The following is a 27,028-nucleotide window of genomic DNA, read 5'->3' on the forward strand; positions in this document are numbered from 1 at the left end:
GCTCAGCTGTTCCCGGAGACGTGTTGCATTTCACTCATTTGTACCAGCTCAGTGGTGAATTTGCAGTCAAGGTATGTGTTTCTGCTTCTCTTTAATATGAAAAGTTCTCATTATTTAAGTTCAGTATGGTTTGTTGCTTCTTGGAAATCACTTCTTGAATTCTTAATATGTTTCTGGTTCAGTGACAAAAGAGCTGATGTTATTAGTGTTCCAGGAACATGGAGGAGAAAAATAATTATTGCTAATGTGATTTTGTAACTTGTTAGGTTTTGCAGAGCTGTAGCATTTACAGAAAAATGCTTTATTTCAAAGTACCCAACCTGTCAAAGGCACAGGGCTTTTCACCTGCCACAGATACTATCCAGTGTGTGGGCTACTGGACAGTAAGGATTTCTTCTGTCTGGAAGACATTTCGTATCTCTAATCACACCATAGGTACCCGTTCTTTCATCTCACAAAAAACCAGAAAGTGTAAGCAGCTAACTTTTTTTTCAGCTGAGAAATTACCTACAAAATAGTAGGGAGAAACCAGAGGCAATTCTTTGCTGTACATACTGATCGTTTTCTCTCTGTTTATTATTTTGAATGTAAACTTTGCGGGGCAGGAAGTGTGCATGTGTGTGTACCTTACACTGCTAACCTGTCTCATCTGCATTGATTGAATGGCAAAGACTAAACCTTTAAAGCTATTCCTCATGTTACAAAGAAGAACAGTTTTGGATGACCTTTAAGCAACATTATCAGTTTCTTTCTAACATCTGTATCCAAATAAAAAAATGCAGTAGGAGCATGATTTATAAGATGCTGATAAAAACAAAGAAAAGCTTAGAACTGGGGTTGGAATTAGGATCGTATAACAAAAAGACTAAAGGTTGAAATATATGCTATACTTTTAGCTATTCATTTTCCATTACTCAGTATCCTAAGCAGCCTTCTTAGTGTAATAATAACAAAATAGCCATAAAACCAAAAGAGTTCAGATAGTTTGTCATTAGAATCCTTGTTTAAATACACTGTATGTAATCTGACAGATGCCGTCTCCTAAGATAAGAGTATATGTTTATCTTGAACAGTTGTACATATTTTCTTAAAGAAGCTAGAAGACAGCTAGGAAAAATACAATCTTTTTACAGCAGAGTCTAAGATTGAATTATCAGGATATTGAGTAATATCGGTCATATGATTTTTATCTTGTCTGCATGAAAAGAAGCACCTTCACACTTCAGGATCACTCACAGACTTCCAAATATATTTGTCTTGTTTTCAAAGTGAATAGTGAAAACACAAAGAGAAGGGATAAATGTACCCAAGTTAATAGTGTCTTTGGAATAGCCAGACCAGAGACACCTCCAGAAAATCTTTGTCAGTTTTCCACTGGGCTCTGTACATGCTAGAACAAGATTAGCTGAATTACTCAGAGCTACCTGAACATTTTGTACCAACAATCCAACAAAAACACTCCTTTCCTACTGAGTTAGAGCTTCCTGAAATAAGGATGTCATCACTGTACTGGAACACAGCTTTAAAAAATTCTCATAGCTATGTAATATTCTCAGACAGAAAACAAGAGGAATTTGGGAAACTTTTAGCATATTCATTATGAAGACTCTAAAATTCACTGCTTAACCTTAGTTAGGGTTTGACAGTCTGTTTTTCATGGAAAGAAGGGGGTAAAAAGCTCTTAGAACCACAAATCCCACTGTTTTCAAAGTCACAGTAGGAAAAAAAAATCGTATTGCTAGTCTGGGAAAACTCATCAGAGAATAGAGCTTTGCTTTCAAAACAAATTCCCTCCCAGTAACCAAGTCAACAGCAAAAGTACACCTGAACTCATTAGCAATTCTGATCAATATAAAGTTAAAAAAACCTGATGATAAATGCCATTCAGCTAGAACTTCCGCTTTTCTTTAAAAGTTACACATAAGCCAGGCTTGTTCTACTGCTGCTCATGTTTTTTAAAACTCTCTCTAAATACGCCATACATTTGAGTTTCCCCTACCTTATCTAAAGGTTTATCTTCCTTCCTTCTTACATGTAGCATACTTCAAATTCTCCACATATCAAGCTGAAAAGTTATGCCTCTGCCTGGCTGATACACAGCTGTGAACAAACTTGGTGCTTTAAAGTGGAGACAAAAGCTTTCCCTAACGAATCCTCTATAACCAGAGTAACTCTGGGTGAATGGGCAGCAACTAAAGAATCACGCCCTACAGTACAGTCTTTGGGTGCTGACTCACAAACCCTGTGGCTGGCAGGCAGATGGCTGAACCAGCTTCTCCCCTCAGCTGGGTGCCCCTCTCAGCAAGAATGCATGACCGGGGACGGAGGGAGGAGAGGACATCCCTGTACCGTGACAGCCCTGAGGTAGGTAGGCACAACTGCAGTGGGAAAGGACAGAGGACGAGAGCACCACAGCAATACTTTAAGTTTGGACTCTGCAGGCTGCTGTCTTCACACAGATGAAGTTGCACCTGCTAGTGATCACCACAGTGGTGATATATCACTTGCTTGGAAGTAGTGCTAGTGCACTGGGACTGAGGGAGCCTGGTCATGGTCCAACACCCCACTAAGGACTTCAATGTTGGAGAACAGACACTAATGGGATACAGACCAGAAAAACACAAGGAGCAAAGTAGCTTGCTGAAAGCATGCTATCTTCAGCCTGATGATAAGCAAGTCCAAAGCATTCAGACATTGTGGCAAAGCTGCTACATCAAACTTCAACAAAATGCTTAAGGACTCTTGATGTTCCCTGAAGGGGTGGATTTGACTTAGTTTTGCTGCTGTGCTGTATTTACCTCCCCTACATGTTAACTCTTCAATTCAGTTCAGCAAGGTTGGACTGGTTTTTGTGATCCCTGCAAACAAATCCGATCATCCAGGTTTGCAGATCCACTAGTGCTGAGCTTTGTACACTAAGGTATGCCAGTGTGGTGATAGTGCTGCAAACTAAGGCAGACTTCAGACTATGGCTAATTTGCAGAGAGTGGAGCTGTCAAAATTCAGAAATTCATTTCTCTCACTCACATTATCTGAGACTACAGGTAAACTCCATAAAAAAAAAGAGTGAACTATGGCTAGAGGTCCAGGTCTTTTTTATATTAACAGGATTTATACACGCGTGCCCAGAGGCAGAACTGGCCATAGCTGGTTTTCCTCCTGCATTGTTCCTGCTTTGGCAGAAGGAAATACTCTGCTGGCGTGCTCTTTGGGACCTGCACCCCTGTGCCTCTGGAGGTGCTCTGTCCCTTTGCCACAGCTCTATGATTTCCTATTAGCTGTTTGACTGACTGAAAGGATGCTGCTCTGAAGTGTTATGGGGTACAAAAGACGAGCAGCAGGTTCCCCTCCAGAAGGGTGATGTGAGCCCTCTGCCCACACATGTGGAGCAAAGCAATAACCCAAGCCACTTTCCTGATGTGAAGGGTAAACTGCCTGCAGATAGTGGGCAGGCCAGAAAAATGGAAGTGTTTCATCAGGTCCCCCGAGCATTTTTACAAAAAGCAACCATGAAGCCTTCATAATTCAAAGATGGGACCTGATCCTTAAACAAGTAAGTAGGAAGACAGAAATATTGCAGTATATGTCGCTAGGTTTTAGCTCAGGTCCGCATGTACCTGTCATCTTCTCCAGCAGTCTTTCCCTATAACAAGCTATATTCTACACTCTGTGTATCATATTTGGCTTCTCCTTAGATTATAAGCTCCTTGAGGCAAAGCCTGTCTCTATGCTTGCACAGCTTTTGCACATTGATTATCACCGAAGCCTCCGGTCATCAGTATAACATAAACAGCATGGCAATATCTGCAGACCTGTGCTCCAGGTCCTATCTGTTAGACTGGGACAAACAGCACACCAAGCAAACAACCAGATGAAGGGACATAAAAAGTAATACAATTAAGCACACAGCCTAGATCCTCAGCTGGATTGAATGCTCACAGTGCCATCCACATCAGCAGAGTTTCTTTAGATTGACTCATCTAAATCAAACCCTCCAGACACTGTGTTTGTCCTCTAGAGAGCGCTCCCACATGCTCCTTGTGCAGGTTCCTGCTTTACCTGCTGCAGACCAGTTCACAGATGGCTGTTCTCCTTGGCATCACCCAGAAAGTTTTGCTGTTCCTGGTCCTTCCAGTGCTGGGCACTGGAAACATGCAAATCACTTTCTCCCAGAGTAAACAGCAAAACAGCAGGCAAATGGTTTGTGGCACTAAAGGTGACCAGGAAATGTTTGCTTTGTGGAATTCTTTCTCCTCTCTATACACGCATAGACAAATATGTAGACACACGCATATATACACCTATATAGACAACCACAGATAGATATTTATTAGCATCTTGTCAGAGAAGTAAAATACATGTTCATCTGCATAATCATGTTATCCACGCAGCCCTGCCCTACCCATTGCGAGGGGACAATCCTACGAGGAGCCTCCACCACTTCCTTCCTGGTTCCCACATTTTTAGTTGGTACAAAAAGATCAACGAATAGTTTCATCAGACATTTCTGATGTGTCCATCTATTAGGTTCAAGACTGTTGCGTTTGTTTATTTCTTCTCCTTTGCTTGGGCAAGGATCTTTTTTTTTTTTCTAGTTAATGCCAAAATGTCCAAGTCATGAGGATCTGGGACTATCACTCATGGGCAAACAATCAAGTGACAGCAGTTATCTTCTCACAAGTCTTCATTTTGTGTAGAGATTTACAGTAAGTAACAAGGTCAAGTAATCAAGAAGACGGACTAACCATTTACAATAACAAAGGCACCAGTTTAAAACTTAAGAGCTTTCTAAATGGCTTTCATCTTTTTTTTTCTTGGTGAATTTGTCCTGTTTTAACCCCAGCCAGCAACTAAGCAGCACACAGCTGCTCACTCACTCCCTGCCCCCAGTGGGATGGGGGAGAGAATCAGAAGAGTAAAAGTGAGAAAACTCCTGGGTTGAGATAAAGGCAGTTTAATAGGTAAAGCAAAAGCCGCGCATGCAAGCAAAGCAAAACAAGGAATTCATTTGCTACTTCCCATCAGCAGGCAGGTGTTCAGCCAGCTCCAGGAAAGCAGGGCTCCATCAGGCGCAACGGTTACTTGGGAAGGCAAATGCCATCACTCCAAACATCCCCCCCTCCCCTTTTCTTCCCCCAGCTTTATAGGCTGAGCATGACATCATATGGTATGGAATGTCCCTTTGGTCAGTGGGGTCAGCTGTCCCAGCTGTGTCCCCTCCCAACTCCTTGTGCACCCCCAGCCTACTCGCTGGTGGGGTGGTGTGAGAAGCAGAAAAGGCCTTGACTCTGTGTCAGCACTGCTCAGCAGTAACAAAAACATCCCTGTGTTATCAACACTGTTTCCAGCACAAATCCAAACCATAGCCCCATACTAGCTACTATGAAGAAAATTAACTCTACCCCAGCCAAAACCAGCACAGAGTTGCAAGTTCATTTTCAAAGCAGTACTATTCCAACCTGGTTAATGTAGTCATAATGAATCAGACATGAATGCAGTTCCTGAATAGCTGGGATATTGTTCACAGAAGATTGTAATTTATAACGTAAGTATTTTTTTAAAAACAGCATGTACAGGCATGTTGCACAAAACAACTGTACACTCTCACCTTCTACTTACATCATTCCACTGAGAAACTTGTTTTTCATTAAAAGAGTCACCTTATAGCCAAGAAATTCCAGCCAGCTGGCTCAGTAACAGGGACATTTCCCAGAAGCAGAAGGAAGGAAAAGTAACAAAGTGGAGTCAGTTTTGTGTAGGTGTTTCTTCCAGCTTTATGGAAACGTAAGTCTTTTTTTTTTAAATATAAGACAGCAATTTGTTTTCTTCCACAATAGGTGTAGTCTACAAATTGGCATTCGAATCATGGTTACAGCTCTTAACTGTACAGTTTGAGACATCTGGAATTTCATTCTGCTACATTTTGCATCATGTATCACTATAGACAGGTTTATTTTATAAGTATTTTCCCCTGCACATGTCATTTTTTTTTTTTAAAAGGGTTAAATGGAACATATTAATAAGGTTTGACTTAGGATAAATTAATTCTGACCAAATAAGTTTAAAAAATTGAAGAAAGATTTTATTTTAAATACCAGAATAAAAAAAAAAAAAATTGAATTTAGTACTATTTTGAAGCTAGGTAAAATAAGGATCCAAACTGTGTAAACTACCTAGATTTTATAAGATTTTAAATGAAAATCTCAGATAAAACTCTCATTACTTCAGTATATACCTGACTCAGGCAGGAATCCTTGTTCATTATTTGTTTCGGAACCCTTTTCCCTCTTGGCAAATTAAACCCCTCTTTTTTCCTTCTTTCCTTCCTTCCATCCTTCCTTCCCAGCAGCAGCATTTCTCCTCTGTTTGTTTTCCTTAGCAGCATTATGTTCTCTTCCAGAACTCACATCCGCTCATTTCCTCTTCACTTGTTCCCGCCCTGACATCCTGCCACCAGCCTTTTCTGCCTGCTGCAGAAAACTGTCGCGTGCAGTACGACATAGTGCTTTATGTTCTACAGCGGTTGCAAAAGTGATGGTACACAAGTTCAAAGGTGACATGATTAACTGAAATTAGAACATTTTTCAAAATTAACAAAGCTGGTCAGAAGACAAAATTTCTGTTTCACAGAAAAATTGGGAAGGGCAGAAGGAAGAAGTGAAATTCCCATCTGGAATTAAAGAATCTTGACATTTTTAATGAAAGCAAGAAACCAAAACACAGAACACATGCACACACAGAGGAGAAATCTGCCTGTGAATGGGTAGCACAGATTAGGGATTTTGAACGAGGCATCCTCCTTCTTAAGCAAGTGCCTGGGGGATAAACTGCAGTGATTTGGGCTCTTTCATTCTCTCGGTTTTGGAGCTGATCCACTTTGTAAAGGTAATAAACTGTTTAGTTGACCAGACAGAGCAAGAGTGAATTTGGGTCTCCTGCTAAGCTGTTAGCAGTCAGGACGTCTCCTCCTTTGTTCAAGATCAGAAATGACATCTTTAAAATATTTTCTGTTAAATGCCCCAAATCTTTGTGAAATATCTTTCTTTTTAAATCAGTTTCTCCAGAAACTTTCTGATTTGATAGTCATTTTAATAGGAAAAGAAAATTCCCCTCCTCCAACGTTTAGTAAAATATGTCCTACATAGCTATAGTGATACGTGAGTGTGAGGTACCAGCAAGTGTGGTCCATTAACTGTTACCACTGTGCAGACAGGAAAAGGTCTCCCATCTTTTGTCAGGATGCAGAGCCACCCCGTGACCACCCAACACCAAGTGACTGCTCAATCTGTGAAAGATCTTTGGGTTTTGTTAGCTTTGGGTATAATAGTTCTTTGAAGGAGCTATGGCATATACTAAGGGAGTCTGTCTCTCTAAATTCTCACCATGTGTTTTTTTGTCAGTTCTGACATTCTGGAAAGAGCAGATAGACATATCTTCTTGGTGAACACCAGTGCTCAAAACCCATGTGTACAGAGGGAAAAACAAATTGTCTGCACCAGATTCCAGCGAGGCTCTGACATCTCCTGTTGCTAACAAAGGGATGACAAGAAATTATCACACAGTTCCATTTCAGAACACTGGCAAAGCATGAAAAGGCAAAAATAAAATCGTAATCCGAACACTGACTGTTGTAAATCAATGTTGTAAATCATACCACTTCTCAGCTGAAGTGTCCTGAACCTTCCAGACCTTTCAGTGTTGAAAGCCACATGCATGTTTGTACAACTTAGTTAATCATAGAATCATGGAATAGTTTGGGTTGGAAGGGTCCTCTAAAGGTCATCTAGTCCAACCCCCCTGCCGTGGGCAGGGACAGCTTCAACTAGATCAGGTCGCTCAGAGCCCCGTCCAATCTGACCTTGAATGTTTCCAGGGATGGGGCATCCACCACCTCTCTGGGCAACCTCTTCCAGTGCTTCACCACCCTCAGCGTAAAAAAATTCTTCCTTATATCTAGCCTAAATCCACGCCCCTTTAGTTTAAAGCCATTCCCCCTTGTCCTGTTGCAACAGGCCCTGCTAAAAAGTTTGCCGCCATCTTTTTAGAAGCCCCCTTGAAGTACTGATAGGCTGCAAGAAGGTCTCCCCAAAGCCTTCTCTTCTCTAGGCTGAACAACCCCAATGCTCTCAGCCTTTCTTCAGAGGAGAGGTGTTCCACCCCCCTGATCATTTTCGTGGCCCTCTTCTGGACCCACTCCAACAGGTCGTGTCTTTCTTATGCTGAGGGCTCCAGAGCTGGACGCAGTACTCCAGGTGGGGTCTCACAATCCCTATCAGCATGTGTTTGAATACTTAGTTCTTCCAATACAAATATGATGAATTCCCACTTAAGAATTGTTGTCATTAGAGTTCCTCTGGGTTTTCAGCAGAAAAACAGACTACATTTGGATGTATATCCAATTTTATCTGCTGTGACTATCAAGGTAATTGCAATAAAGTCTGAAGTTCACTATAGCTACTCACACACACACACCCCATTTCCAATATGTACATCTGGTTTTGAGCTTTCCTCTGCAGTATACAGACTGTGGTGATTTTTAACCATGATATCTGAAAACTGACCTCTTTCCAATTGTAAATGCTTTGTGTACTGGCTAAGTCAGGAGCAGAGATATGAAAATAATATGAAATGACTGTCCAAGCTGCTCAAGCAACAGCATAGCGGGACATATTTGACCTAGGAAGGGCAAGGCAAAATGGCTTTCTGAAGTTTATCATTTAAGAAGTGAAGCACATTCCAGACTAGACTTCTCCTTGAGAAGGGAACTCACCAGTGCTTGCACTGCCACGCTCTGCTTCCAGTAGTTCTTAAAAGAGTATGAAATTTTAAACCAAAACAAAACAAAAACCCCTCCACTGATTCTTTTAGTAAAGACAACCTACTATTTAGAGACTGAGTATCATGTCATGCTTGTATTGCCTTCCATGACACAGATCAGTAACGCTGGGGATCATTCACTGGGATAGTCCATGAGAAAAGCCAGGCTTTTCAGGAAGTTGAAATTTGAGTTTATGGTTTAATGTAGCTTTTGAGATAGGTCTACAGCTGTTGTCAGAGGTTCTAAATTAAACTGAGACCGTCTTAAGAAGCCCATGTGATAGAGGTGCTAACTTGAACAACCTGGATAAATATCACCTCCTCTGAGTTCTACCTGCTTGAAATTAAAGCTGTAATTTCAACTGAACATTATAAAGTTAATCATACTTTCTAGCCTATCCTGTTGTCAGTGCCCAATGTGCTGTTTGAAAACTGCACCATTACTCAGTGAAGCCATCCATATACCCCTTTGTGGAAGGCATTAAGAGAACACAAGGCATTATTACTAATTTATTGAGAGGACAGATTCTCCTTGCGATGCCCTCTGCACTAAGGACTCCTCTGCTTGCACAGAGCCATCAGTGTGTGGCTTAGCAATAGAAAAAGTAGTAGTGACTGAAACATTTCCAGGTGCTGGTGGGGATGACTATTTGTAGTTGCAAATATGTTTTGCAGACATAATATGACAGTTTAGAACATCTTTTATGTTTTTGCAAAATGCAACAGAGACTTAATCAACTCCAGAGTTACCTGTATGATAAGAAATGAGGAAAGCAGCAACCGTCAAAGAAATAGCTATTAGACTTTGGGAAAGCAACCCATCAGCCACACATACTATGAGCTTCCAATCTTTGTTATCGGAGACAGCTGGGCTTTTCTCAAAGGCCATACTTGTGAAAGCCAGTGGTGAAAATGTGCAGGAAATGCTGCATTATTGCAAATACCCTTGACAACAGTGTAAACGGTAGCAATTGGAGGCACAGGAGATGGCAAATCTCTGCCTTTTTTCTAAATGGCTGCTACAATGTTCTCAAGGTGCTAGAAGCAAAGGGCTTTCAGGGCACAGAGCCAGTTCATCTGAAAGGCAAATCTCTCCATTAAGTATTTAATGCACAAAGGGAGCAATATTGGCAAATACTATTTGGCCATTACACCTTCACGTTTTGCCTAGTCATGAGAACTTCCCTGCTAGCCAGGGAAAGAGCAGTATTTCAATTGCTAAGAGAAAGGAGTGGCTAAGCGGAGCTGAAGAGGTCTCGTAGGAGTAATGCAACAAACAGCAAAGCTTTAGAGGACATCCATGTGCATATCAGTGAGGGAGTCTTAAGTGGAGTTTTGTGCACTGCTGAACAGCTCTTCTGTGCCTCCACTACAGCAAGGAGAATAAAGAACCATCAGTTACTACATCTTCTTGGGGAACAGAAGTGCTTCAGGACTTACAGTTTTTTCTTCTTATTATTCTACCTCTGTTGCTCTGTTAATATCGTCCAGTACTTTCTGCAGGATATTCCCATTGTTCTCTATAATGAAGATATCAAGCAATTTACGTCATTGGCATGTGTCGTGGTTTAAGCCCAGCCAGCAACTAAGCACCACACAGCCGCTCGCTCACTCCCTGCCCCCGCTGGGGTGGGGGAGAGAATCGGAAGAGTAAAAGTGAGAAAACTCATGGGTTGAGATGAAGACAGTTTAATAGGTAAAGAAAAAGCAAAGCAAAACAAGGAATCCATTCACTACTTCCCTTCGGCAGGCAGGTGTTCAGCCAGCTCCAGGAAAGCAGGGCTCCATCAGGCGCAACGGTTACTTGGGAAGACAAACACCATCACCCTGAATGTCCCCACTCCCTTCTTCTTCCCCCAGCTGTATATGCTGAGCATGACGTCATATGGTGTGGAATATCCCTTTGGTCAGTTGGGGTCAGCTGTCCCGGCTGTGTCCCCTCCCAAGTTCTTGTGCACCCCCAGCCTACTCGCTGGTGGGGTGGTGTGAGAAGCAGAAGAGGCCTTGACTCTGTGTCAGCACTGCTCAACAATAACAAACACATCCCTGTGTTATCAACACTGTTTTCAGCACAAATCCAAAACATAGCCCCATACTAGCTACTATGAAGAAAATTAATTAATAGCCATTAATTAATCATTAATTGATCATTGCCCCTGTTGGCAGGAGGTTTTTCAGCTAATGATAGAAACTAGGGAACTTGGTGAATCTAAGCAAATAAGACCAAGCTTTGGCTTTATTTCACCCATACCACAAGCCAAGTGTATTGTCCTTCTTTACTTAATTCTACCTAGCAATAATCAGGGCTCCAGACAGCACTGTCTCCATCAGGCACATTTCCCTTCCCCTCTACCTGTGTGACTTGCAAATTTGCAAGGGCCCCTGACCTACATTTGCCACCTTCATCTCTCCATTTTCTTCAACATCTCCTCTGTCTGTGCCTTTGAGAAAGGGAGCCACTCAGCCTGAAAGCTGGGCTGAGGGAATCTTAAACCAGTGCATTCAGGGATGTATCCTACCCTGGCATTATTTAAAATGCCTGCCTAGTGAAGTAGCAGCACTGCTGCTTATGTTATTGCTGTAAGCTAGTGCTTGTCCTCAAAAACACCAAAGAACTTGAGAAAAGAAGGGAAAAGCTTGATGCCACTTGCAAAGTTTCACCCTCTACCCCTTACCTTACCAAGAATGAAATACAAAACATCATTTTAGACCAAATATGAAGATCAACTAAACAAAACCCAAAAGAACAAAAGTCAGACATGGCAGTAGATGGACCCTAAGCTCAACGATACACTCAGAGCTTTCTGAAAGTAAATGCTGTCAACAAAGCCCACGATACCAGTGTGCAAAACTAGGATGACCCAATATCATATACATGGGAAAACACAGAGCACTGATAAGACACAGTGTCAGAAGTGTGATAAACACATGTATAGGCATGATAGGGCTCACCCTTTCTCTGAAAGAGCAGACATAGTCTGTGAGTCTCCTAGCCCAAACCTGAACCCTAGACATGGGCTAAGTCTTGGACCATGACAACCAGCCATGGTTCCCACAAAAAAGTTCTCAAGGAAGAACTCATGTGGGTGACTCTTCTTCACTTCTGCAGTGCTTTTGCAGTCCCACTCCTACTGCAGCTCCTAGATTCCTCTCTCTCTTGACCCTAACCCTAACCTAAATGCTAGTTGTTGGTTGAGCTTTGGACAATGAACACTCATGGTTAACCTTACCTGTTCTCATATGGGGAATGCCAAAAAGAACAGAACAAATACCCTGCCAGCATTGCAGAGTGAGTTTGTGGTCAGTTTTCTCCTGTTTGAATATTTTCCTTCTCAGTTGTCAAAACATTTTGAGCAAACACACTACAATACACACAGAAAAAGTATAGATTCAGCTGTGACTTGAGTGCATTGTGTGAGGGTAATGTGCAGTGCTGTAAGAGAATCAGACAGTTATCATCTTGGTTCAGGGAAACACAAAGCTACTCAGGACTCCTGACAGCAGGTTCTGGAGCAGAGTCGCATTAAGTCTAAGGGGGCAGGAGTGGTGGGTCCATGAAGATTAAGCTCTTGGGGAATTAAAGAAGATTAAAGAGACTTGAGAACAGCAGCAACTAATTTGGTATCCATGAGGAGAGAGAGAAGGAGTTGTGAGATTGACATTATAAAACTCGTAATTGATGATATTTTCCAAAGATGGAAGAATCAGATTCATGTCCTTGCTTCAGCAATTATTTAAGTATTTATATTCATTTGAAATAGCTTCATGAAGTAAAACAGAATGAACACTTGGAAACAGGTCTCTCATCTGCCCAATGACTACAAAGAGAGGAACAAATTGGCTTATGCTCGATTAACAGTTAGATTTAAGAGCATCATATACTTCATTCCTTCATAGACATATGCCATGTTGACAAAGCTGGGGATGGAGAAAAAAATTCAGTAAACCAGCACGGCTTAAACTTTCTCAGAGGCGTTTGAACAGCAGAAATTGAAGTGTGTGCTGGGAGGAGGAGAAAGGCAGTTTTTTAATTAATCTTCTTTCTCTACTCGTGAACTAAAATGGTAAAAGTTGCTGAACAAGTACAGGAAGTTCTACTGTGTTTACTAATCCCTCATGTACAAAACAGAAGGGAAAAGCTGCACAGCATTAACATAATAGAAATCTCCAGGAAAACAAAACGTTAAGCCAGTTATTCAGGTCTAAATTTAACTTAGGGAATTGTTGCTGTGAGCACATCACTATGTACAGGTCTTGTATGTATCAAGTTTTCAATTCTTGATGGCCCCACAGTTACAGACCTCATTTACTTTCATTGCCAAACACTTTCAAATATTAGCAGAAGGTTTATTGTGAAAAAAAAAAAAAGCTGAGGGATTTACCCTCATATTTCATTCCTTTGTCCAAACTGCGCCTTGCTATGATATGCCTCAAAACAACCCTAGAACAGTATTCAAGGGATTTGGCATTTTCTACTATTTATTTGCTTATACCCTTCCCTTTTTAATTTAATGAAGCTTTGATGCAGCCTTTCTCTGCAAGAGGAATGTTCTCACCCAGTGTATCACCAATGGCAGTGCTTTTCTGGGATACCTTCTGAAATCCAGGATCTATGAGTTTTCCATACAAGAGGAATTACACAGCTCCAAAGAACAGCTAAGTGAGCTAACACGCGCAACAAAACTGCAACTAAATCTTTACGGCACTTTGTTTTAAGAAGTGCCCAGTAAGTGTGCCCAAGCTCACCATGTAGCCCTTGTGTGCACCACTGACTGGGAGTAAGTCTTGTAGCCTCATAACAGCTCATCTGATAAATTTTCACAGGAAAAAAAGATTTCTGAGAGATTGAATCCACTCACGTTTGTAAATTACTCTCAGTATAATTACTGCTAATGAACAGTAAGATAATACATGAAATTTATAATTATTACAATAGGAACGATAGATGATCAAAGCTGTATGACATTACATTTCTGACTAAATGTGTGTTTTCCCTCCTCCATACTCCAGAGAAGGAAGAGGAAGTATTTCTACAAGGAAAGTGGTTAATTTAAAAAGTTATTTCTTGCTGAACATTTCTAGCTTATGTTGCCTTCGAGATAGTTATGAAAGGCTAAAGTATGGATGGGTTTTAAGACAACTTTGAGGAATACAGAGTTCTCAGGAATTAGGAAGGTGTTACGAACATGCAGATTTTTAAAAGGTCAGAAAGTCAGCAACAATTAGTATAGAGAAGCAGGTTTGGTTTTCCCCCCTGTTATTTTACCCATAGATAATTCCTTTTGTCAGAAGAAACACAAAACAGTAAAAACAAAAATCTTTTCCTCTAGCTCATCTGCTTTAGCTGTTGCCAAGGTAGCACAGATCTTTACACAGCATTCCTATTCTCCCAAAAGACAAGAAACAGGAATTTTCCTTAAAAAGAGCACCAAGCCAAGGGCCAATACATTTAGCACTACATCAGACTCTCATTCATTTCAAATATGGACCCAAGCCTCCTTTATTCTATTTTTCAAATACTTAAAAATCAGAAACTTATATTTTAACCATTTCTTCTGGAAGAAATCAGCAGCTTCTCTTTTTGAGGTCTTAAAACCTGGGCTGTTTTAACAGACTAATTCCCAGGAGACTCTTTTCCTTATCTTCCTTTGCTATAATTCTGTATTTCATTTTACAGCTATAGTGCTCTATTTTATAGTCTTTATAATGCTCTATTAAGCCCAAAGATTTGCTAGTATCACAGTGGAGTTATGCCCCCCACCCTCCAATCTTAGCACTAACATCAAGAGGGTGCTTCAGAAACTCCAGGGTATCTTGCTTGGCTCCAGAACACCACACCTCTCAGAGGTCCTGTATCATATACCAACCTCATGCAGACATCCTAGACACCCTGCACTTTCCAAAACGCCCATACTGAAGCACCTGAATTGCCTCCCAAGCACCTGGCTGCTTCCCTCCCGCAAAATCACAGAATTCTTTTATCTCCTCTATACATGCTGAATACAGTCCCTCGGGATTTCTGTTGAAAAGAAAGGCAAAACTCCCCATTGCTATGCCAGACCAAGTTGCCAATGAATGTAGATTTCTATTTTGATTTCCCATGCATCCCTCCTGCTCCACTGACTTAATGTCTCTGCTTAAGTCTTCCAGATGTCTCTCGCTTTCTCTCTCTGGGCTTTTCTTTCTTTTCTAGCCACCTAAAGAGATAACTGAAGCAACATAAAGATTAGAAAGGTAAATGGAGCAGTACATACATGTTGAAACATGGCTCCAACAGCCCAGTGCATCACACGGCAGCCTAGATGCAGAAGACTAACTTGGCACATTTCGGTCGCCAGCGTTGGCCTCTCAACTCCTGGTTGCGCAGGTGTCACGGTTGGAAGCGAGACTGCACTTCACTCGTAAGAGAGAAGCAGCAATACACTTTATTGATATAAAACAGTGAGTTAGAGTTCAATGGTAAATGTGACAGTGATTTAACAAGATTCGATGGCAAGGTACACTTGATTATTTACTGTATAGAGGACAGGGTCAGACAAAACTGTCAGGGAGACCCTCCCATTGAGCCATGAGGTTCAGAAAGGAAAGAACCCCCTTGCTTTCTAGACTCCTTCTCAGAGAGGAGTCTAGGTGCGGCTGGATCCAGATCTAGTCCCAGAATTGGTCAACGGTTTATGTCTAAAGGATTATATATGCGCAATTAATCCTTTATATCACTTAGTTAAGATTTCAAAGTGTAGCATGCTATTAGTCACTTACCGAGTATCTGTTGTGGCAAGGAATCTCTCAACCTGGAGGAGTAACCTTGAGAGGCGTCCCTACTCAAGGGGGGATCCTGCTGTGCAGCCCACTGCTGTGCAGGAGAGCTCAAAGGGCTCTTGGGCTGTCCCCTATTTATAGGGGTAAGATGATTGACTCATAGTCATAATTGCATAACGATAACTGTGGTTAGGTGGGCATATTTCTTACAATAGCCCTTGGCTATGGTGTTGTTATCTGGCTCCCAAATCCACTTTGAACAGACCCAGCTATCACTATCAGCATCCATTAACGACCACCCCTGGTAGTTATCACTTGAGCAGGGTTACAGGAGCTAAAGGTCAGGTTGAGCGGGGGGAGCGCACCATCACAGCAGGCTTTGCTCTCCTGGTACTCAGTCTACATTCTGCTTCCCTCTGAAAACCCCAGATAATACAAAATACCTTTTCTCCAGTTCCTGCTGTGATTTGGAAGAGCCAATTTTGTGTCTCAATATTTGAAAAAAAAAAATTACTTTAGCAAAACCAGTTCCCACAGTGCTTTCAACAAAATGTCCATAGCTTCCTAAGGAAACTCGGTGAGCAAGGGCACTTTGGTGAGCTAGGAAACTCCAGCAAGCTAGGGCACTCACTGCTGAAATTCAGCTTTTGTTTGTTGGCCTTAATCCAACTAGAAGTTTCAGTTATTAGCACAAGAAGCACAAATTAAGGAATTTAGGATAATCCAGGTTGGAAGGGACCTCAGAAGGTCTCTAGTCCAACCTCTTGCTCAAAGCTGGGTCAGCTGTGAAGTCAGACCATGCCACTCTGGGCTTTATCCAACTGGGTCTTTAAAACTTCTGAGGTTGTCAAGGTTGAAATTGAATAATTTAGTGGCTGGAGAAACTTTAAGATCCTGTTCTTTTAATCCTGGAACAGCCTCTAGTGTTAAAAATAGTTATATCTCGGGGATATAATCCGTCCCCCTGTGCCGCTGCAGGGGGAAGAGGTAGAGAAATCGGGAGTGAAGTTGAGCCTAGGAAGAAGGGAGGGGTTGGGGGAAGGTGTTTTAAGATTTAATTTTTATTTCTCATTACCCTACTCTGATTTGATTGTTAATAAATTAAATCAATTTCCCTGAGTTGAGTCTGTTTTGCCCATGACAATAATTGGTGAGTGATCTCTCTCTGTCCTTATCTCGACCCATGAGCCTTTCGTTATATTTTCTCTCCCCTGTCCAGCTGAGGAGGGCGAGTGATAGAGCAGCTTTGGGGGGCACCTGGTGTCCAGCCAGGGTCAACCCACCACGTTCGCTAAGGAGGCATTCGTTATTTTGGAGAGATAGAGGAAATGTCTGAAACTTTCCTAAACTGTTCTGCTTTTACTGACCCCATGACTTTAATTTTTAATTTCCAATCTTTGTATAATGAATCTCTAATGGGCTTTAGCACATTTGAGGTTGTAGATCAGTGGACACTTTTTGTGGGGATGTTAGCTTAAACATTTCCTGTTCTTCATTCACCCTTCATTGTCCCTTTGCACCCTGCGGCTGTCCTCACAGTTACAATGTTCAGTTTAATGAGGCTTCATGTTGAACCAGATTGAGGAACTTGACTGGGACAAAAATAACCTTGCAAAAGAGAAGGTTATTTTAATGCAAATCAACTCCTTAATTTGTCAGAAAATTAAGGCAATAAAGAAAAGATATGGAGTTATTACCTCTCAAAATTTTAATTTTTAGAGACCCTTTGGCATGTAAACTTGAAGCACACCATGGCATGACAGCCATTGCTCTGCAGTTATCATTAAGGGCATTTACATCAATTATATTAGGAAAAATGGAAAAAAAAGTTGTTCTGTTAAAGTAGTTATTTCAATAGCTCTGACCTTTTTTCCCCTGCACTTGCATTCCTTAGCTCTTTTGATCCTTAAAGGGCTTTTTGTCCCACTTTATCATATCCCGCTTCTTTTCTTTCAAGAACATCCATAGGTCCCAGCATGTACAGCTGGGTTGTACAACATTCCAAGGTTGACCACACCCCTGGATTCTGGATGTTATCCTTGGCTTGCTGATAACCTCACGCCTCTCTTCTGGCATGCTCTCCCCAGTACAGTACATACAGGTCAGTCCTTGATCAGCAGGACATCCCACCAGATTACCAGGCAATATCAAGGAGCACTAGTGACTGTACCCAGCCCTCAGAGCTTTCACGCCACGGCACTGGTGACCACTGCCTTTTTGGGGTCCCTCTCCCCTTGCCTGTAAACACAATCCAACAGCCCAGCAACTACAGTTGATTAACCTCTTCTTCCCAGTCCCTCTGCAAGGGTTCTTTATTTACAGCATTGGCAGGATCCGGCTATTGCTCAATGTATCCCTGCATCAGCCGACCCCAAAGCCCTCCTCCCTTTGGTCAGGGCAGTCTCTACAAGAGGCACAGGTCTGGCTGCCACCAGCACGGGGCAGGTCATGGCTGCCTCCCACACAGGGCACCCTGCAGCCCCCCACTATCAAAACCTTGCCATTTGTGCCCAATGTTATTAGCAAAAAATGTTCTGGAACAACATGAGACAATGACTGACAATGTTTTTAGTGACTGTCAAGGAGAAGGTAACTAATAGTAGGAGGTGAACTCCAGCAAGGACAAATTCAGCCCCCACAGAAGTCCCTCATGATCAGTAATGATAGATTGCTTCAGCTGGGCAGTGTTTCAATCAAAACTGTCAGATAAAATCTTTTTGAGGGTCCCAGCTGAGACATTAGGCCTGTTTTGCATTGCACAGAAAGCATTTGTAGGGAGCGTGTGAAGGGGTTACATTTATTTATATAATATGCATATTATATAAATATACATCATAATGCCAAGCTAATGGCAAATAGACATCACTCCCTTTTCTAAGTTGTGGCTGTGTAAATCATAACTTATTCAGTAAACACATATTTTAAATGAGCTTCCTGTGCTATAGAGAATAACACCAAACACATCATTTAAATAGAGTTTGTAAATTGATCATTAGCATATTTTACCTTGTTCTCTCCCACATTTCTACCAATGTTTTATAGAAGGGCTTGAGCTAAGGACCAAGGAGGCTGGTCACCAGAAGCCCCATGTCACGGACTTGGTCATATCCTAACTAGCCCTTGCACAGTGTTCCTAGACCACAGTAATGTGATATAAGTAATTTATTTTAAAATATTCTAGGGCTTTCTCTTATTAAAAAAAAAAAATATTAAAAGAGATTAATTGCAGGAAAATATCATAAATCAGTAGGCAGTTTTTGAGCTGCTATTTACTGTAAATTAGTTCCTGTTTATTGTTTTTCTATTAGACATATAATGAGGGAAAGGCATAGCAATTGCCAACATAGCCTTTATGACCACTCTCTGAATTACTAATGAACATCTTATTTCATATATGTATACATCCAACCTCAAAGCATAAAATAATGCACGCACGTACAATTCTTTCTGCTGGTTCACAGCCCACTACCAGCAGAAGAAACAGCTTCTGCTAATTGTGTCATCCAACAGAACTACTCTGTTCTCAGATGGCCTTTTGTTGATCATGCATTAGTATTCACTTTCTATGTGTTTTTCTGTGTGTGCCGGCACTTTACACTGTAAAGGGAGACTTGAAACTGCTGTTTGCAATTTGTTAGTGGCATCTCTCGCAGCCACAAAAGTTGGGCTTTGAAATATTTAAGTGTTTATGAATACCAGCACCTTGATGTCAGGCTTTGCCTGACGATAGGGAGATTAATTACAGAAAAGTATGTCTATCTGAGGTATTATTTAAGAACTCAGAACATCAAAGATATTAAAAACGTCAGGATAAAAATGAGTTGCCGTTAATAGGGGACATAAGAGGTAACATAAAATGTTTCTATAAATATATCAAAAGTAAGAGGATAATGGAGGAAAGTCTAGGCCTGTTACTGAAAGGAAGAGGGAACCAGTAACTCAGAGAATGATGAAAAGTTCAATGATACTCTGCATTAGTCCTCTCAGAAATGAAGATCGTGATCTGATATTTAAGATGATTGATTTGAACAGTTGGATTTATGTGAATTGGGAAAGAACAAATTAAAGAATATATGGAGGTATGCAAAGTGGCAGGGTCATATACAACCCACCCTGGCATGCTTCAGGAATTAAGAGAGGAAATCTTTGCTATCAATTTTTATGTCTGTGAAACCAAGGAGAGGTTTTGCCCAGAGAGGGCAAAACACGATACCGATCTGTCATGGTTTAAGCCCAGCTGGCAACTAAGCACCACACAGCCGCTCGCTCACTCCCTGCCCCCGCTGGGGTGGGGGAGAGAATCAGAAGGGTAAAAGTGAGAAAACTCGTGGGTTGAGATGAAGACAGTTTAATAGGTAAAGAAAAAGCCGCGCATGCAAGCAAAGCAAAACAAGGAATTCATTCACTGCTTCCCATGGGCAGGCAGGTGTTCAGCCATCTCCAGGAAAGCAGGGCTCCATCATGCATAATGGTTACTTGGGAAGACAAACACCATCACTCTGAATGTCCCCCCTTCCTTCTTCTTCCCCCAGCTTTATATATGCTGAGCATGACGTCATATGGTGTGGAATATCCCTTTGGTCAGTTGGGGTCAGCTGTCCCGGCTGTGTCCCCTCCCAAGTTCTTGTGCACCCCCAGCCTGCTCGCTGGTGGGGTGGTGTGAGAAGCAGAAGAGGCCTTGACTTTGTGTCAGCACTGCTCAGCAATAACAAACACATCCCTGTGTCATCAACACTGTTTTGAGCACAAATCCAAAACATAGCCCCATACTAGCTACTGTGAAGAAAATTAACTCTATCCCAGCCAAAACCAGCACATTCTCCTCCCCTTATTCCATACCATTTACGTCATGCTCAGGTCCCACACTATCCAATACATCCTCATTAACTACCACCCCCCTTCCCATCCTTTGATATAATACACAGATATCATTCCCTTAGTCTATGGACCACCCCTGTGAAATGTCCATAAAAGCCCATAAAATGTCCACAGATGTCCACAGAATGTCCACTGAGTTCATTTAGTCCATGGCTTTGGGCTCCATCTGTTATGGTGGTCACTCAGGACAGGAGAGGTGGTGTGTTGCATGGAGCTACTGGGCACCAAAGCCAGCTCAGGTCAGTCACTGCTGCACTTTCACTGCTTCTTGTAAGGCTTCTCCTCCATTGGTTCGGGTGGTTCCTGTTATAGTAATTCCTATAACATGCAACTCAAATCATGGATTACAACAATTTAAAGGTATTTCCATTACAATCTCCACCCCAGTCCCTTTCGGCCAGGTTATAGGTTTTAACATTGCAATGAACTCCTCCCCTTGTCCCTGTTCTGGCTTGGACTTATCCACAGACTGCAGTCCCTTAGGGGAGTACCTGCTCAAATGGACCCTTATCTATGAACCATAGTCTCTTCAGGGGTTTACGTGCTCCAGCATGGCCTTACCCACAGCCACAGTCCCTTCAGGAGTATACCTAATCCAACATGGCCTTACCCACGGCTGCCGCCCCTCCAGGGGTGTACCTGCTCTGTCGTGGGCTTATCCATGGCCACACACTTTGAGGTGCTCCAGCATGACCTCATGCACAGCCACTGACGTTTCAAGGTGTACCTGCTGCAGCATGGACTTATCCATGGCCACAGATGCCTCGAGGAGTACCTTCTCCAGCATGGACTTACCCTTGGGCCACAATCCCTTCAGAGGTATACCTGCTGCAGCACAGACATAACCACAGCCACAGACTCTTCGAGATATACCTGCTCTGGCGTGGCGTTATTCACAGCCACAGACACTTCGGGGTGTCCTGCTCCCATGTGGACTCATCCACAGGTCACAGTCCCTTCAACTTGAGTTCATACTGGAGTTCCAGCCTGTCCAGTACAGCAGCACAGAAGCAGCAGCGATGCCCTGGCCATCTGCCAGCCCAGGCACATCACCATTGCTGTTATAAAATGTTCGCAGGCACAGTAGAATACGATGATAAGCACTACAGCAGTACAGCAAGCAGCGAAAGCAAAAAGCAGCCACTAACGAGCACTAGACTCGAATACACAGTGAGGCAAGCAAGCCCCATGGCAAGCACAGGAGCCTGCCAATTAACAGCTAAACAACAATAACAGCTATAAATTTGATCTAGCACATTCCAGTCAAACCTGTCGTTAACTTGGACCCTTCAAGCCCCACGCTGGGCTCCAAAAAGGACTGTCGTGGTTTAACCCCAGCTGGCAACTAAGCACCACACAGCCGCTCGCTCACTCCCTGCCCCCGCTGGGGTGGGGGAGAGAATCAGAAGGGTAAAAGTGAGAAAACTCGTGGGTTGAGATGAAGACAGTTTAATAGGTAAAGAAAAAGCTGCGCATGCAAGCAAAGCAAAACAAGGAATTCATTCACTGCTTCCCATGGGCAGGCAGGTGTTCAGCCATCTCCAGGAAAGCAGGGCTCCATCATGCGTAATGGTTACTTGGGAAGACAAACACCATCACTCTGAATGTCCCCCCTTCCTTCTTCTTCCCCCAGCTTTATATATGCTGAGCATGACGTCATATGGTGTGGAATATCCCTTTGGTCAGTTGGGGTCAGCTGTCCCGGCTGTGCCCCCTCCCAGCTTCTTGCGCACCCCCAGCCTACTCGCTGGTGGGGTGGTGTGAGAAGCAGAAGAGGCCTTGACTTTGTGTCAGCACTGCTCAACAATAACAAACACATCCCTGTGTCATCAACAGCCCCATACTAGCTACTATGAAGAAAATTAACTCTACCCCAGCCAAAAGGGCACAGATAACAGGACCCAGGGATTTACAAACTTGTCAATCTCATTTAAATACCTAGAAAACATGACAGCAAAATATTAAATAATCAATATATCCACATATGGAGGATAATAAAGAATAACAAAATGATAAAGAACTGCCAATATAAACTTGTCAAGAATAAAGTTGTGTCAGACTAATCCAATCTGGCCCAATGGATAAAGCAGAACCAATAGAACAGCCACATCTGGGTTTCAGTGAGGCTTTTGGTCTTGTCCTATATTCCATCGTGCTGAAATATGAACAAATAAAGTGGCAGGAAAATGCACTATAGGTCCAGGTGCTCTGTTATGCCTGGAAGGGCTCAAACAAAAGTAAGATTTCTAACCAAAGCATTTACAACCTACAGTAAGTTGCTTACACCTGGAAGATGAAAAGATGACATAAATCAGAATATTGGCAATGTTGCATAGCATGCACTGCGGATGGCATTTGCTTTCAGTATAGAACAACTGAATCTATATCCGCTAGACCTAAAAGCTCCATATAACCAGTGTCACCAAAAGCATAGATCACTGGACAAGTGTCTACAACATCTAATGCTGTGTAATAAAGAGGTTCCACCAACCCATTCCCCAGATGCTGGTTGAAAACATTTAGAAATCAAAAGGATACAGGTGTCTCAAGATTAAGGTAGTTCTAACAATGACAAGGTTAATGAAGAGGAAGGATAGAGGATGGAGATATATTCCTGAAGTTAGATATGGGTTTGAAAAGTTGAGGTTTTGAGAAGATGAATTTGGAGAATGAGTTTATTTATGTTGTTAACCAGTTTATGCAAATACTGTCCTTTGCTCCAGTAATGAAGGACTGGAAACGTGTGTTGCTGACATTTTGTTTTGTGCTCATTAGTCCATTTTTAAGTTGCCTTGTCTTTCAAGGTTCTCAGTCCCACTTGCCTGTTTTATCCAGTTGACCTGTCCTGCCTGACACCTCTGTTATAAATTTTACAGTATAGAGAGAGTCTCCTTTGTTACTGCCTTTACTGTACTTAGTAAAATGTGATCTTCATCTTTGCTTTCGGTTCTCTAGCACTACAGTGCTTAATTAAAACTAAGTACACAAAATATGACCACCATTTCTCAGTAATTCAGCATCCAACAGCCAAATGTCTGTATGCATATCGAGCACTGGCACTTATCAACCAACAAATCCAGAATCCTGGGTACGAATGAGAACCCCATCCTTTCAGGAATTACAAACGTGTGCCCTTTTTACTGCCAAGTTACCAACTGAATCAGACAAATGTCTTAATTAAAAATACATATGAAAAGCTTCCAATCAAACCATAATATAAACAGTGGTATTTTCAAGACGTGGAAAAAGAGAAACAGTCTTCTGTCACTCAGTCCCGAGAATTAAATATACAGATCTGGGAAGCCAGTCTTGTATTTGAGTAATATCTCAGCATTCATTACCTTAGAGCACAACAATAAAAACCACAGTTAACATTTTAACAGTACTGAGTGGATGCTGGACACTCAACTTCTGTTTGGTCTTAGTAACATTTAAGCACATATCTGACAATTATGCCCATAAATAACTACCTGTAAGACCCCAAGCTGTTCTGACCCTTTATTTTTACAGTACAGTGCTTGGTTTTCAGATTGTGCTCTTGCACTCAAATTGTCTCACTGCAGCCTGACTGCAGGCAGGTCCTGGCTTACATCATGGCGACCATCTGTGCCAAACTGTCAACCCACCCACTGCAGACCTATTAAAACCAAGTTCCCTTACAAAGATTCAGCCATTTATCTCTTCTGTGACTTGCCTGCAGAAAGAGGTTGTAACACAGACACAGAAATACACAGGCGATTCCCATGAGAAGCCAAGAAAGCCTCACTGCTTGCAAACACTGATCCTTGCTCCTGCAGCTTTCTCAGTGCAAACTAGAGCTGCAAACTAAATGTCTGCTGTGACAATCATAACGTTTGGGAAAAAATATGGTGTTGTGTGGGGAGGAAACACCACTGAATTCCACGCAATTGCTCTACAGGAGAGGGTATAAAATGTTGAGGGACATGCCATAGGACTAGCAGCTTAACAATGAACAACACAAGGCTCACAAGGTACATCTGTCCTTTAGGAGACTATGCCTATCAATACACAAAGGTAAGAAAAGCAAGTAACCATCAAGCTCCTCAAAGAATTAAAAAAGACTTGCTGCAGCTTGGTTCTAGTGAAAAAAAGACTGGTAAATGTTCTCTTCGGATAACCCATTGGCTACAATGTCTGCTGTTGCTTTATCCCCTCTGTTTTGCCCACTTAAAATTGTTCCACACAGTCCCTAGTAGTTTAGTCTGTGAAATTCTCTGCAAGCATGCAGGGCAACTGCAAGAAAGCAACCCAGAGAATTGTAAGCCTTTTCAAAGCTGCACTTTTTAAGACAATAGGAAAAGCAGAGCCAGCCTTTCTTATTGTGTCTTTTGCAGCAATGAGCCAGATGTAGCAATCTCATGTCATCTTTTTCTCCGCACAGATATGGTTTCCATCACAACGGAAAACGTTACACAGCTTTACAACATCATGGTCACCCAGGAGCTCACAGTCAGTCCAGCAGATTTCCACAATTATTCAGGAGTGCATCAGCTGAATCAGTACGAATGTATTAATTCAGATGTATGGAAATGGCTACAAGATTTTCAGCCTGGATTCCTCTGGTTTATCTTTCTTCTGGGAGTAATAGAAAATTCCTTTGTCCTCATAGTCCTGTGTTTCCACAAGAGTCGCTGCACAGTGGCCGAAATTTACCTAGCAAACATGGCACTTGCTGACCTAATGTTAGTCTGTGCTTTACCTTTCTGGGCCATTAATATTTCTAATAAGTTTCAATGGCCCTTTGGCCTGTTCCTCTGTAAAGCTGTCAACATAATCAGTAACATGAACTTTTATTCTAGCATTTATTTCCTGACACTAGTGAGCATCGACCGCTATCTGGCCTTGGTGAAAACCATGTCTCTTGGACGGATGCGACGAACTGTCTGTGCCAAATGGAATAGCTTTGTAGTCTGGACATGTGCGTTGCTCATATGTTTGCCTACAACAGTGTTCCGAAATCTATGGTATTCCAAAGAATATAACATCACAGCCTGCATTCTTGCTTACCCAAGCAGCTACTGGGAGCCTGCAAACAACTGCTTGCTGAATATTGTGGGCTTTGTGATCCCGCTCTGTGTAATTACCTATTGCACTATGGAAATCATCAAAGCCTTACGAAGTAGTGAGCTACAAAAACTGAAGTTAGTCCAGACAGAGAGGAGAGCCACCGTGCTGGTCCTTGCTGTGCTCTTGCTGTTCATTGTTTGCTGGCTTCCATTCCAGATCAGCACGTTCATTGACACAATCTGTTACCTCACGCCCACTTTCAAATGCCTGGAAGAAATCAATGAGATAGTGACCCAGGTAGCTACGTACTGTGCCTTTAGCAACAGCTGCCTGAACCCGGTCCTGTATGTTATTGTCGGGAAGAACTTCCAGAAGAAGGCTGTGGAATTCTACAAGGACTTGTTCCAAAAGAGGTGCAGAAAATCACAGTCTGTGCAGATGGAAAACTCCCTGGACACTTTAAGAACTTCCATTTGAAGTGAATACCCAAGGAAAAATTCTGTTTTCCCGTTACCATGATAGCACAATTTGTTCATTACAGGAAAAAATCCTTCTGACATATCAGTCTCCACTAATACCCATTTGTTACTGGTCCACAGAATAAACATGTAGTAGTATTCATCTTTGGGAAACCGACGGTTTGATCTTAATGGAAACTCCATAGAGACCTGCTTCTAATGTTAACGGACATTTTTCATTATTGAATCCTACTTTGTAGCACACTTACATTTTCATGGCTGAATAATATTTGACACATGTATCAATTGAAATGTTTGCATTTCTAAGGTGTATATACAGCTCTCTGAATAGAGTCCCAGTAGAGAAACTATTGTCAGGATTGTGTAACTACTTATGGTACCCATACAGTTTGTTAGACTAGATTTTTGATAGGAGGGGCTTGTATTTGAATAAGTTCTGCTAAATGAATCCTGTAGGACTGTTACTGAAATGGATTTAGGTGTGGCCACCTTCTGGGCTTTTACTTTCTCTGTTCAGTCATCCAAAACTATTTTGATTGTTTGATTGACAAGCTGTGCCTTTTTGCAACTGCTCTGCCCCTGCTAATTACAGGTTTACATCAGCTTGTATGTGTGGGAAGAAGCTCAAAAAAGGTAAAGCAGTAGTGGAAGGAAGGCTGCAGCCAGGTGCATGAAGTTAGCTGAGTTTTCTTTGTAGCAGGAGATTTTTACCCCTTCTGCATTGGGGTAAAAGCATTCACTTTCTCCTTTTGAGTGAGTGAATGTTATTTACATTCATACCTACACTTCAGCTCAGAGACATAGTTTTTTAATATTCACAAAGCGTAATTAATATTTGTAATGTTATTTAATGGAAACATAAAAGCTCAGGCCGACTGCAAGGTCCTGCACCTGGGTCGGGACAACCCCCGGCATCAATACAGGCTGGGGGATGAAGGGATTGAGAGCAGCCCTGCCAAGAAGGACTTGGGGGTACTGGGGAATGAAAAGCTGGACATGAGCCAGCAACGTGTGCTTGCAGCCCAGAAGGCCAATCGTATCCTGGGCTGCATCCAAAAAAGCGTGGC

General features: G+C 42.1%; 1 protein-coding gene across 1 annotated transcript; it reads left to right on the forward strand.

The window, feature by feature from the left end:
* BDKRB2 (bradykinin receptor B2) lies at window positions 1–27,028 on the forward strand. The gene is made up of 2 exons (XM_076345394.1): window positions 1–71; window positions 24,857–27,028. The coding sequence occupies exon 2, from the start codon at window positions 24,859–24,861 to the stop codon at window positions 25,957–25,959; it is 1,101 nt and encodes a 366-aa protein (XP_076201509.1). The 5' UTR covers window positions 1–71; window positions 24,857–24,858; the 3' UTR covers window positions 25,960–27,028.

Source organism: Aptenodytes patagonicus, chromosome 7, assembly GCF_965638725.1.
Source record: "Aptenodytes patagonicus chromosome 7, bAptPat1.pri.cur, whole genome shotgun sequence".
Classification (NCBI taxonomy): Eukaryota; Metazoa; Chordata; class Aves; order Sphenisciformes; family Spheniscidae; genus Aptenodytes; species Aptenodytes patagonicus.

Excerpts from the sequence above, each read along its gene's own strand:
- BDKRB2 (XM_076345394.1), top strand. The coding sequence starts at position 24,859 with ATGGTTTCCATCACAACGGAAAACGTTACACAGCTTTACAACATCATG.